Below are 13,427 nucleotides of genomic sequence, written 5' to 3' on the forward strand. Positions count from 1 at the left end.
AGTCCCATCCGGTGGACTCCGATGCGTTACTTCCGGTCCAGTCGCAATACGTCACTTCCGGTGGAGGGCTCCCAATCTTCGTCCCTGCTTCTCTCTCCCAGTAGGCGGGTACCACTCTACGCGTTTCGCCAATCGGTGCGTGGCTTCGGCAGGAGTGTACTGCCCCCTGCTAGTTTGCATTCTAATATAGCTCACATCATAAATTATGATGAAAAACACCTGCTTCTACGAGGTCTGCACTAATCACTATCGAGGAATTCATCAGTATACATAAGGGAGCATTCACACGAATCTTGAGGGGATAATTAAGGGATAATTAGATAAAATCTTATTTTAAATGAAAATTATATATATATACAAAAAATATAAAAAATATATATGGAAAAAACTGAGCAGAGTCATCAGTCAGTGGTTAAGGACTGGATTCATTGGGGGAAAAAAGGGGGATCTGTGCTTATAAAAAATCAATATGTGTTATATTCAATATATAAAAGGATGTTAATAAAAAAGGTTTATATAAGACCTGAAGTACACCTAAAAAACCGGTGAACCCCATGGAAATGGGGGGATGTGTTTAAACTAATCTGGAAATTACCAAGTGGTGGGTGAGAATAATTCTGTTATTAGATATATACCCATATAGGAATTTAAGGAACCTGTAAATAATTTCCTATGTCCCCCATAATAGAGTGGAAAGTGGGGTGGCAAATACTCCGTCATGTATAATGATCCAGGGCTACACTGGCGACACACTTTATTCGAGCTCGGCTAGTCCCACGAATTCGGGTATACCCGGGTGTATTGAGGTTTATGATTGTTTTCTGCCCGAGTGCATTGGGTTATTTTCCAGGCAGGGATTGAAGCATTTTATTCCCGCTGGCTGCAATACTGCACAGTATATATATATATATATACTGCATTACAATTCATGAATTTATGCCATCTGGTAGACACGCGAAGCATTGCAGCCTATTAAATCCTAATCATTATAGTTTAACAGATCAGCCGCCCGTCAGCCAGGCATGAACCCAGGCTGGGAAGGCAAACGCAACGGGGCTTGTCAGAGGTGAGGAGCGGCGCATTCCAGGTATCTGCCAGGTACATACCGGGTATTTGCTCGAATAAAGTGTGTCGGTGCAGTACATCATCATAGGTGGAAAAAACATATATCTGTGGAATACTTCTTATTGAACTATTATACCCTCCACACACAGAAATGAGGAAATGGGTGGCTTATACCGTGTCATGTGCAATATTCTAAGATAAATGGAACATATCTATGGGACACATTAATGCAGCATCTATTCATAGGTAGTATCATATCAACACGAAAAATATACAATTCAATCTAAAAAAGGAATCTGAACGGTAGATAGTATCAATAGGGGACTTAAAGGGTTACATGCCCTAGAGGATGACAACAGTGTTATCTTATCTGCTGGTCCTAAAAGGAACATGACAATTGCAAGGGCCACATCACCATGTGATAAAGAAAACATGTCTAGAGGTACATTATTGCTATACTTGCAAACGGTATCATGTCAACTGCAGCACAAAAGTTATACAATTCAGTATAAAAAATTCAAACAATTGGTTTAAACATTCTATTAATGAGGAATCTAGAGGGTTGAGTGCCCTGGGGGATGGGGAGACAATGACAGCATATACTCATCTAATAATCTTATATATATTGAATCTCAATAGACAAAATGGACTCAACAATTGCAGGAAGGAAAGGGATAAAAAAGGAATAAAAAGAGGACAAGAGAGACATGATTAGTGTTGATGGTAAAGTCTGACATTTCCATTTCCATGTTTAGACCCCTGGGGGAGAGGGTCCGCAACTTGTGAGTCCTTCTGGATCCTTCTGTACCCGCCTACTGGGAGAGAGAAGCAGGGACGAAGATTGGGAGCCCTCCACCGGAAGTGACGTATTGCGACTGGACCGGAAGTGACGCATCGGAGTCCACCGGATGGGACTTGACGGCGCGCATCTGAAGGAGCTGAAGATACACACCAAAACCATCATACAGCGCAGGGACCGGAGCGTCTGACGCCAGAGCACCCCGGAGGGGGTTGTGAGGAGGAAACGTCCAGGGTAGCAGTATCCCACGCATTTGGGCTCAGTATCCCACGGGTGAGCCCAAATATCCACAGTCTGCTCTCTTCCATCACATTTATGTGATCAATGCTTGATTACATTGTTTTTATTGTAAGTGTGCATTTTTAAGTTTTATAAAGTTCATTTTCTACATGATTGGTCTGCACTATGGATACTCTTTCTCCCACATGTAATATGCTGTCCTGCTGAGATTGGGGGTCCACACCATATCAAGAATCTACAGATCCACTCCGCCAAGACCATTGTGTCACACTGCCCATTTTTTGTCTGAATCCTGTGAGTAGGCAACACATACGAGCCAAGATACACCATTGTATTAACCCATTTATTATGGTGGTGCATACCTGCTTGGAACAGGAGGGCCTGAGTCTCCCGCGTTGGTGTGGGGGATTACAGGGCCAGGCTTCTGGGGTATATGCCTCATTTCTTTAGTGGTTGTGGTGCAGCGCCTCCATTCTCTGGCGAAACCTACGGGATAGGTTGGAATCTTCCCAGAGAAAGCCCTGGTCCCAGGGCGAGAGATTACAATCTCACACGGTCTTATGTAAAACAGCAATGTCTTTATTGTCTTTTCTCAGTGATGCAGCACACAGCAGCAGTACACAGGTATCTGACCTCCTCTCCTCTTCCTCCAGATTTGTACCCCTGCAGGATGGCTGTAACGGGGCCTCAATACCCCTACCTCCACCCGAGGGTAGGCCCTCTGGGTGAGGCTAGATCTCCCCCATCACCCCTCAGCAGGGTGAGGGGTATTGGTCCACTATAGCTGTATCAGCTCTACTCAGACGGGCTCTGAGTTCTTCTCTCCAGTCTCCTACAAATGTACTCAGCTCTCTCTCTCTGAACTGTGCAGCTCAAATACTCCTCTCATCAGCTCCCAGGACAGACTGGACTATATGTCACATTCTCCTCTCTCATCAGACTCACGACCTCCACACTCCAGCTACTGACTCTCCAACAACTCTCACAGAACTCCACAACAACTGACTGACCCAGACACACACAGGAGCAGCCCACTAAATAGATACAGCCCTGCCCCTTATGATGTCAGCAGGACCTCCCCTCTGTCTCAGGCCTGCCACAGAGTCAGGGGCCTACCTCTATCAAGCAAGGCAGGGCTTGGTGGGGGGAAAACCCATGATTACTACTGGCGCCTGCCCTTACCAGGACTTACTCCAGTAGGAGAAGGATTGGTAGCCCACTATTTCTTACAGGGGCTACATATGTTATTTTTATTTTACAGGTTTTTTCATTGTAATTTTATTCTGATGTACAGTAAGGTCCGGAAATTATTGGACAGTGACACAATTTTCATAATTTTGACTCTGTACTGCACCACAATGGATTTGAAATGAAACAACCGAGATGCAATAGAAATGCAGACTTTCAGCTTTAATTCAATGGGTTGAACAAAAATATCATATGAAACGTTTAGGAATTGCAACCATTTTCAGACACAGTCCCCTTATTTCAGGGGCTCAAATGTAATTGGACAAATTAACACAATCATAAATAAAATGTTCATTTTTAATACTTTGTCGAGAATCATTTGCAGGCAATGACTGCTTGAAGTCTGGAACGCATGGACGTCACCAAACGCTGGGTTTCCTCCTTTGTCATGCTTTACCAGTCATTTACTGCAGCTGTCTTCAGTTGTTGTTTGTTTGTGGGTCTTTCTGCCTTAAGTTTTGTCTTCAGCAAGTGAAATGCATGCTCGATCGGGTTTAGATCAGATGATTGACTCGGCCATTGCAGAATATTCCACTTTTTTGCCTTACAAAACTCCTGGGTTGCTTTCGCAGTATGTTTTGGGTCATTGTCCATCTGTAAAGTGAAGCGCCGTCCAATCAACTTTGCTGAATTTGGCTGAATCTGAGCAGACAATATATCCCTATACACTTTAGAATTCATCCGGCTGCTTCTGTCTTCTATCACATCATCAATAAACACTAGTGACCCATTGCCATTGTACGCAATGAATGCCCATACCATCACACTGCCTCCACCGTGTTTTACAGATTATGTGGTATGCTTCGGATCATGAGCCGTTCCAAGCCTTCTCCATACTTTTTTCTTCCCATCATCCTGGTACCGGTTGATCTTAGCTTCATCTGTCCAAAGAATGTTGTTCCAGAACTGGGCTGGCTTTTTTAGATATTGTTTGGCAAAGTCTAATCTGGCCTTTCTATTCTTGAGGCTTATGAATGGTTTTCACCTTGTGGTGAACCCTCTGTATTTGCTCTTGTGAAGTCTTCTCTGTGTGCTGCATCACTGAGAAAAGACAATAAAGACATTGCTGTTTTACATAAGACCGTGTCCATGAAACAGCTTTTGAGTCAATTGTCCAATTACTTTTGGTCCCTTGAAAAAGAGGGAACTACATATTAAAGATATGTAATTCCTAAACCCTTCCTCCAAATTTAGATGTGAATACCCTCAAATGAAACCTGATAGACTGCACTTTAAGACTATATTCATTATTTAACTGTAACTTGAATTTATTTTGGTACACCGCCAAAATAACAAAACTTGAATCAGTGTCCAATTATTTCTGGACCTAACTGTAATTTTTTTTGAATTGCCCATTGATTGCAAATCCATATGACCCTTTAGTGCTATACAGTACATACATACATACATTGACAAGCAATGGTTATTTTGGCAAATGCTTGCTTTTATGTATTTTGATACTTTGATATTTCTTTTTAATGCCATTTATTTTGTTTTGATTTGGTCTGATGGCATTTTTGGTGGTGTTTTCAATGGATTATTTCAGGGTCCTTTTTGGTGTTTGCTTTTTAATATTATTAAATTATTAGATCATTAGATTATTTTTGCTATTTTTAATTTCAATGATGGTGTTTATTTGGAGCTTTATTTTATTTCTTGATGGTTTTATTTTGGTGTTTTAATGGTTAATTGGGGTTTTTTATTTGGTATTTGATTAATAAATTGTTGCTAATTTTGTGGTGTTTAAATATTTATTCTTGTTTATTTGGTGCTTGTTTTGATTACATTGGCTATTGTTTGTAGTAGTTAATTTTTAGATTGACCATTGACTGGCATAATGTTAAATCATGCCCAAATTATATGGGCAGGATGTGCCCACTGTGTCATCAAATGTTTTATTAGCGTGTGTTATGTGTTCAGTTGGATATGTAATGTGTTTTATTTTGGGCCTGTTTTTTGTTTAACTCACCATTTATTGCTATAATGGTAAATCATGCCCATATTATATGGTTTAAAACCAGAGACAGAACATGAAACACAGACAGAGCTCAGTGCACATCCAGTGAAACCTATACACGGTACAGTGCCTAAATATATATGTATAGATATCTATTAAATAAAATGGTCTTTTAGTTTAACATTTTGGCCAAAGTGTTGTAAGCCTCTAAGCCACTACACAGCAGACCACATATCAAGGGTCCCTAACACTAATATAAATTCTTAATAACCTGTGCATTACCAGGAAGAATGATTTATAATAAATCTGTCAAAATTAGTTACATAGTTCTAAGTCTGATTGAGGCTTTTATTAACCTGTACATTACTAGGAAAAGCACTCTCTATTAGATTTGCCACAATCATACTGCAAGCAAGCAAGTTCCCCTGAGAGTGTGAGATGCTATGGAGTGAGCTTTTAACCATTTAAATGTGGGAGGGGGTGAGCTTCAACAAGATAGGAAGAGCCACCCTCCAATCAGCTAAGACAAGCTGAACAAGAATTGTAAAACATACAGGACACCTGCAAGCTCACATTGAACCCCAAAAATAACCACAACATATATATAAGCATTTAGGTGTCACAGAGGAGTGCTACTGAGCATGGCGATATATATTTAAAACCAGAGACAGAACATGAAACACAGACAGAGCTCAGTGCACATCCAGTGAAACCTATACATGGTACAGTGCCTAAATATATATGTATAGATATCTACTGTATTAAATAAAATGGTCTTTTAGTTTAACATTTTGGCCAAAGTGTTGTAAGCCCCTGAGCCACTACACAGCAGACCACATCTCAAGGGTCCCTAACACTAATATAAATTCTTAATAACCTGTGCATTACCAGGAAGAATAATTTATAATAAATCTGTCAAAATTAGTTACATAGTTCTAAGTCTGATTAAGGCTTTTATTAACCTGTACATTACTAGGGAAAGCACTCTCTATTAGATTTGCCACAATCATACTGCAAGCAAGCAAGTTCCCCTGAGAGTGGGAGATGCTATGGAGTGAGCTTTTAACCATTTAAATGTGGGAGGGGGTGAGCTTCAACAAGATAGGAAGAGCTACCCTCCAATCAGCTAAGACCAGCTGAACAAGAATTGTAAAACATACAGGACACCTGCAAGCTCACATTGAACCCCCAAAATAACCACAACATATATATATATAAGCATATAGGTGTCACAGAGGAGTGATACTGAGCATATTATATGGGCATGATGTACCCTCTGTACCAATGAATGGGTGGAGAATGTTGGTAGTTGCTTGGGGAGTGTGGTTATGCCTTGGTGACGGGGGTTAACCCCTTAATTACTATAGAGGTCACTAACCGCTAAGGTGAATGAGGGGTTAGGGGACATTAGATTGTATTTGTTATTGTACTGCATTGTTTGTGGCAACGGAGGACATGGACGGTGATGAGGATGAGGACGGCCTTCATCGTGACAGCCTGGCAGGGGTGAGTGCAAGTTTTATTTATTTTCTTTCTGCTTATTAATGTTTAATTTTTAATGGACAAATGCACTATTATCCATTTCTGGATTATAGTAATTTTGACCATTTATGTATGTGTTAGGGGGCAGGGTGGGGGGTGTATTTATTTCAAAGGATTGGCTGTTATGGTTTTTTGGACACACGATTCGTACCGCAGGCCAGCGGTGACCCCCGAAACCCGCGGGGACCACCCGAGGGCCCCCAGACACCCACGGATCCACCTGGAGGCTCTCAGACACCCGTGGGGACGACCCAAGGACACCCGGACACCCGGTGGGAACTACCCGGGGACACCTGTCAGAGTCTTATATTAATGGTGTGCTTGAAAAAACATTAACAATGCTTTAATTCATATCTCCATCTCTTTTGCGCCAGCCTTTAGGTTGTGCAAAAATCTGGCATGCTTTTCAAGTATGATTCACTTATCACTGCTTAGTGAATCGTGCTGATTTGCCATTTTTTGACTGATCGGACAAGTTTTTTTTTGGTGAAAAAATGCCTTTAAAGGCCGATAATGCATCCTTATCACTGCTTAGTGAATCGCGCAGCAGGCAGTATCGGTCTTAAAAGCCATTTATCTCACTTAAAAACAGTTATCACTGCTTACTGCATAGCCCTCTGTGTCTCTATTCCGTGTGACCTGGTCCCAGGCCACAGGGCACTGCGTGGCCGTCCGGTCACCGGTGCAGAAATACACTAAAGGGGAAGGGTCCATATCTGGGGCCTTCCTTATAACACTCAACTGGCTGTGACTCAAGGCCTAGCTGGGGCCTATGGGAGCAAACCTTGTCCTAGTCCAGGGGCACTGCTCCCTGGACACTCACTACCTGCTCTCTTGCCGCCCTCCATCAGACTGACTTTGCGCAATCCCTGCAGTGGAGGATATCCTGTCTCTCCTTCCTCGCAGTCTCTAATTGGTTGGCTGGTCCCACGTGATTCCCTCCCCCAGAGGATCCTGGAATTTGCGTCTTGCAGAGCTGGTTTAAGATGTCCGCCGCACTCTGCCCACTGCGCATGCGCGCCTGCCATTCTGCGCATGCACGACTCCCCAAACGGCTGCCCACCGCCCTACAATACAGTGTGGAGCTCTGGCGGCACAAAATAGCAGTTTCCCCTCACCAGAGGTAAGGAGGGGGAACTCTGCTACATTTGTAACCTATTATTGTGGTAGCTGGTGGTGGGAAGTATGCAGAGGATTATTGAAGAAAACATGTGTAACGGGTGTTTCCCCTAGTCTGACCCACCCAATCTCACATTGGCCCGTGTGGTCTAACCAGTCCCCATTACATGATCGTGTATGTGGTGCACCTGCAAGTAACAGGACTCTTGAGTCTCCCGCTTGATGGTATTAGGGGATGTCATCAGGAACAGGTATCTGAGGTAGTGGGTACGAGTCCAACTTACTTCATGTGCAGCGCCTCCACCTCATCAGGATCTATGCTTTCGCAGGGAGATGGTCCTGGTGAGGAACTCCTTCTCGGTGGTGACCGCCACTGTAGAGTAATCTCACACTCACACAGTGGGGATATCTTTAACAAGGTCATCTTTATTGTGGATTTGGATGTAGCAGACTGCCCCATGCAGCTGCCGGCTCTAGCCGCACATTTCTCCGTGCTGCCCCTTTGCCAGGTATGCCCTCCCGTATTGAAGTGGGATTCCCTCTTCTCCTAGGGAGATCACCTCTGTGCCAGGTCCCTGGACACAGAGTGACCTAGACAGACTTGATTGGTCAACCTGTACCGCTAGTTACTGCACTAGGGTCACAAAGTGTTCCTACAATCCCTTATGCAGGAGCCATACACTTTACCAACAACAACAACTAACTGACAGTGTTGTGCCTTATATACTTCAGGAGGCAGGCACATCTCTGATGTCACTATCCAGGGACTCAGAGCATACGGCCACTCCCCTCCATACATAGGGCACCTCACCAGGGCGTGAGGGAAAACCTCCATAACTACTGTTGGCATACCTGTACTTACCAGGACTTACTGCAAACAGGGAAGATGTCTGCAGTCCATTATTATGCATGGCTACATACTCCCCCTGGTGAATCCCCACTGTCCCAGCTGGGACCTAAATTTGGTGTACCTTGCGCCAGGAAACACTGCAAAAGAACACACAAATAAAGCGTCAAACATTATCACATCTACATAATAATGTCAGAACATCACACTCATTGACCAGCAGGGAGCGCTGAAAGAAAATGCAGACCTCTCTTTCTCGGGACCTAATAATAGTGTCGAGGGTCTGGTTTCCTCACCTCCCGTCCCGCTGCATCGGTGACTGTCACACTTCCCGGGGCAGGCCTCGTTCATTACAGTACACTACTTTATTCATGTAGATACTGCGCCCGATCTTCCAAACCCTCATTAGTTGGGAAACCCTCTGTTCAGCCGGAACTCCCTTAGTGGCACCTCCCTTACTGACAATATAATACTCTATGTCAGTCCGGAGCCATCTCTCCCGATTATCCTCTATCTCTCTCATAAGAGGTTCGGGAACATAAGGGTACTCCAGCCCATGAGACCTCTTATATTTCGCGGCAATAGCTCGCTCAGCCCGACAGGCCCGGGTCAATTTAGCTTGTCCCGCCCTCCCCGGCAACACCCATGATAGGGGTTCGTCTGATTCTACGGGGCCCTCTTATCCTTCGGAACCCTTGGACGTAATTAACCCTCTCTTAATTTTGGTCCACCTCACTCGCAATTCTTTGAGGTACGCGTCATCGTTGAACTCCCCTGAAGCCCACCAATGGTCAACTATCCCGTCCCTTTCTAAAATGAAACGGGTGCGATCTATCCTCGCTACATACCCCTCGTATAGGGGCGCCCACCATCTAGTCTCCCGTATCTCCTCTTGTCTGGATTCTAGTGGCTCTTCCTCTTCAGGCCCTCCCGAAGATACCCCCGAAGTACCCTCAGAAGGCGTTACAATTCCCCGGTGCTGTGATTTGTTCCCAACTGTAATACTTAACACACTAGGGCAATCACTAGACACCGACACTTGTCGGGAAATCCTCCCTCCTCCCACCGATCCATCATCCGAAGTTCCCCAGTCCAGGCTTTCAGTCCGATCCTCGGAAGGACCCCGGGAATCCCCTGACATCCCTAGACTAGAAGTGGACCCGAATAAAAAAGTGACAGGGACAGGGGCTTTAACTAGGGCCTTGGGGCTAACTTTGGGTGTGGACGGGGTTTGGGGACAGGGCTGGACTGTAGGTATAGACAGGGTTACGACCTGCTCCTCGACAATACCTGACTCGATTCCGCCACAAAGTCCCTTTTTTTCTCCGGTAGCTGGGCTTCTTGCTCTCCGACTCGAGCGCCCATTCCTTCGGGCAGTAGGTGATCGACTTCCGCTGCTCGACCGCAGAGGCGCGATCATCTCCCACTCGATGCCACTCTGGTCGTCAGGAATCTCCTCCGTGCACGCACGTGCCTCGGCGCCATCTTGGGTTGGGTCCCCAATCACGACCTTTTCCTCCACGAGGACATCCGGCAACGCCCGTTTGCTACACGATCCAGTCTGGCCCTGGATCCGCACTTCCTTTACCACCACCACCCCCTGGGTCTGCGACGAACACTGCGTTAGCTTACTATTTCGTAGTGTCGGGGTGGATCGACCTCCTTCTGAACCGCTAGTCACCACGGCAGTGGGACTCCGCCGCTCACATTGTCTCGGCACTGGCGACACTCGACTCCGTGTCTCCACACCACGAGGGATAGCATCTCGCCAAGGTGTACCACTGGTATGGTACTCTGACAATATGTCCTGTGTATCCGACAGGCTTGCACACTCCTCGTCCGAGGACTCCAGCTTGGCGTTCGGGCGGGGTATCCCAGTAGGGGATCGGCGGTGTGCCCCTTTTCGGTCACCCCACCGATGACTGATTTTCTCCTTCTTGAGAACCGGTCCCTGTTCTTCGGGACCTGCATTCTCCTGCCACAATGCACCCGGAAGCTCAGCGGCCAACATCGGGACATCTTCTTTGACTTCCACGGCCTGTACCGGCACAAAAGTCGGCATGGGCCACAGGTACTGCAGTCCACAATGAGGGCATCGGGCCGCAGTGCTCACAGCTCCGCCGGCAGTCTGCACTGCAGGCAGAGACACGCCACCGTCTCCACACCCTCTACCCGGAGGATCAGGAAGCCTCCTGGAGCCGAGTAGGGATGGGTTGTTATCAATGGACTCTGTTCACTTGGTCCAGAGACACTAGCCATATTTACCAGTGGAGGGACTCGCTTCAGAGGTCTGTACTGGTCAATGGCTCTTCGCAACTGGAGTGCAGGGGCTGGTTTGGCAACCCCTCCTCCTACTTTCTCCATCAGCATCCGGCGGAACTGCAAACCACTCCCCCTGGTTGAAACTAGGGGGATGTCTCGTAGACTTGTAGGCTGACCCAGCACAGGGGCGGAGTGAGTCATAGTCCATGAGGGCGCGGCTCCAGCTTTCGCGCCAAACTCCCCAACAGGGTGGGGTTTTCTCGTTGGCGCCAATCCTGGCCAACAATCAGCAAACTGCAAAGTTGCAAGACTTTCTGCAGCTGGCCAACGCGGTGTCCCGGGAATGCGGGAACCGCCATTTTGGTTAGTACTATCTTTCTGCATCACATTTGAGGTAGCGTTTGGCTGTTTGTATATTGAATGATAACAAAGTCCATTTCGTTCCTCCCATCTAGCAACACTGTCGTCCTCACTAGCCTCGAGGTTACTTTCCCGAAAGCATAGACAGGACAAACACGGCGCAGCCACGGCTTTCACGCCATCCCACAACAGGCTCACAAAAGTCTCTTCTGTAGCTTGTTCTTCTTCCACGCACAGGTCATATGCGTATTCTTCCTCTGTCCGCCATCCTGGACCTTCTGCTCTTTGCAGATCCTCCATTCTTGCGGTTCTCTCTGCCCGCCATCCTGGACCTTCTGCTCTCTGCAGATCCTCCATTCTGACGGTTCTCTCTCGATCACTGTATACTGGATTCTTGTACATGGAGCTCCTCTCTGCGGGGCAGCTACCACATCGATACAATAAAAATGCCTTGTGCACCACCTTGTGTACCTAACTTAAATCTGACTCGGGTGTGCACTACCTCAGGCTAGGCTCACTCTTTCTGTGTCTACTGTAACGCTTTCCTCCAGTCTGTGCTCCTTGGTCAAGTGATCTGGAATGGAGACTAGAGTACTCTGGCTCTTCCATGCAGTACTTTGGGCGTCTACCTACTGTTGGCTAGCCTAGTGCGGAGCCTTCCAGAATTCCTGCCCTAAGTTACCAGTTTACCCCTTCAGGCGTCCCCCGCTAGCGCTACCTCAAGGTGACTAGAACAGCAATAGCCCCCGGCTCCAGACTCACTAACCCCTAGCAGGACCCCAAGGTGTCTTTGCGGCCTGCAGCTCCAGCAGCTCCCTGACTACCCCTGGTTCCGTCCCACGCAGCACAAAGTGGCAGCAGACACTCTCCCTGTTACCCAATGTGTGCCTAGCAAAAGCCTGTCCTGTTGACAGGTATCTCAGCAGCGCCTCCAAATATAACGGGTGTTTCCCCTAGTCTGACCCACCCAATCTCACATTTGCCCGTGTGGTCTAACCAGTCCCCATTACATGATCGTGTATGGTGGTGCACCTGCAAGTAACATGACTCTTGAGTCTCCCGCTTGATGGTATTAGGGGATGTCATCAGGAACAGGTATCTGAGGTAGTGGGTACAAGTCCAACTTACTTCATGTGCAGCGCCTCCACCTCATCAGGATTTATGCTTTCGCAGGGAGATGGTCCTGGTGAGGAACTCCTTCTCGGTGGTGACCGCCACTGTAGAGTAATCTCACACTCACACAGTGGGGATATCTTTAACAAGGCCATCTTTATTGTGGATTTGGATGTAGCAGACTGCCCCATGCAGCTGCCGGCTCTAGCCACACATTTCTCCGTGCTGTCCCTTTGCCAGGTACGCCCTCCCGTATTGAAGTGGGATTCCCTCTTCTCCTAGGGAGATCATCTCTGTGCCAGGTCCCTGGACACAGAGTGGCCTAGACAGACTTGATTGGTCAACCTGTACCGCTAGTTACTGCACTAGGATCACGAAGTGTTCCTACAATCCCTTATGCAGGAGCCATACACTTTACCAACAACAACAACTAACTGACAGTGTTGTGCCTTATATACTTCAGGAGGCAGGCACATCTCTGATGTCACTATCCAGGGACTCAGAGCATACGGCCACTCCCCTCCATACATAGGGCACCTCACCAGGGCGTGAGGGAAAACCTCCATAACTACTGTTGGCATACCTGTACTTACCAGGACTTACTGCCAACAGGGAAGATGTCTGCAGTCCATTATTATGCATGGCTACACATGTATAATACTGCTGTATGGACAAATATAAACAACATTTTGCACAATTTTAGACACATTACTTTCACAGACCTATTTGTAGATTACTAGAGAAATGAGAACGATCCTATCTTTAAAGAAAGCATGACATTCAAATAAAGCAGTGAGCGTGCTATAAACAATTCAATGATATCCATATATCTTTAAAAAGCACATATTTACTTATTCACAGGTTCCACTTGGAGC

The 13,427-nt window shown here is 46.3% G+C and overlaps 1 protein-coding gene across 2 annotated transcripts in view; it reads left to right on the forward strand.

Moving 5' to 3' along the window:
- LOC142493539 (amine sulfotransferase-like) overlaps positions 1–13,427 on the forward strand; it is a 62,514-nt gene that overhangs the window by 29,651 nt on the left and 19,436 nt on the right. For both annotated transcript variants that reach the window (XM_075597711.1, XM_075597712.1), the window contains exon 3: positions 13,414–13,427. This exon is cut by the window's right edge and continues 195 nt beyond it. In XM_075597711.1, coding sequence (XP_075453826.1) covers positions 13,414–13,427 — 14 coding nt within the window. The remainder of the gene's footprint in view (positions 1–13,413) is intronic.

The sequence above is a fragment of the Ascaphus truei genome, chromosome 4 (assembly GCF_040206685.1).
Source record: "Ascaphus truei isolate aAscTru1 chromosome 4, aAscTru1.hap1, whole genome shotgun sequence".
NCBI classification, from domain to species: Eukaryota; Metazoa; Chordata; class Amphibia; order Anura; family Ascaphidae; genus Ascaphus; species Ascaphus truei.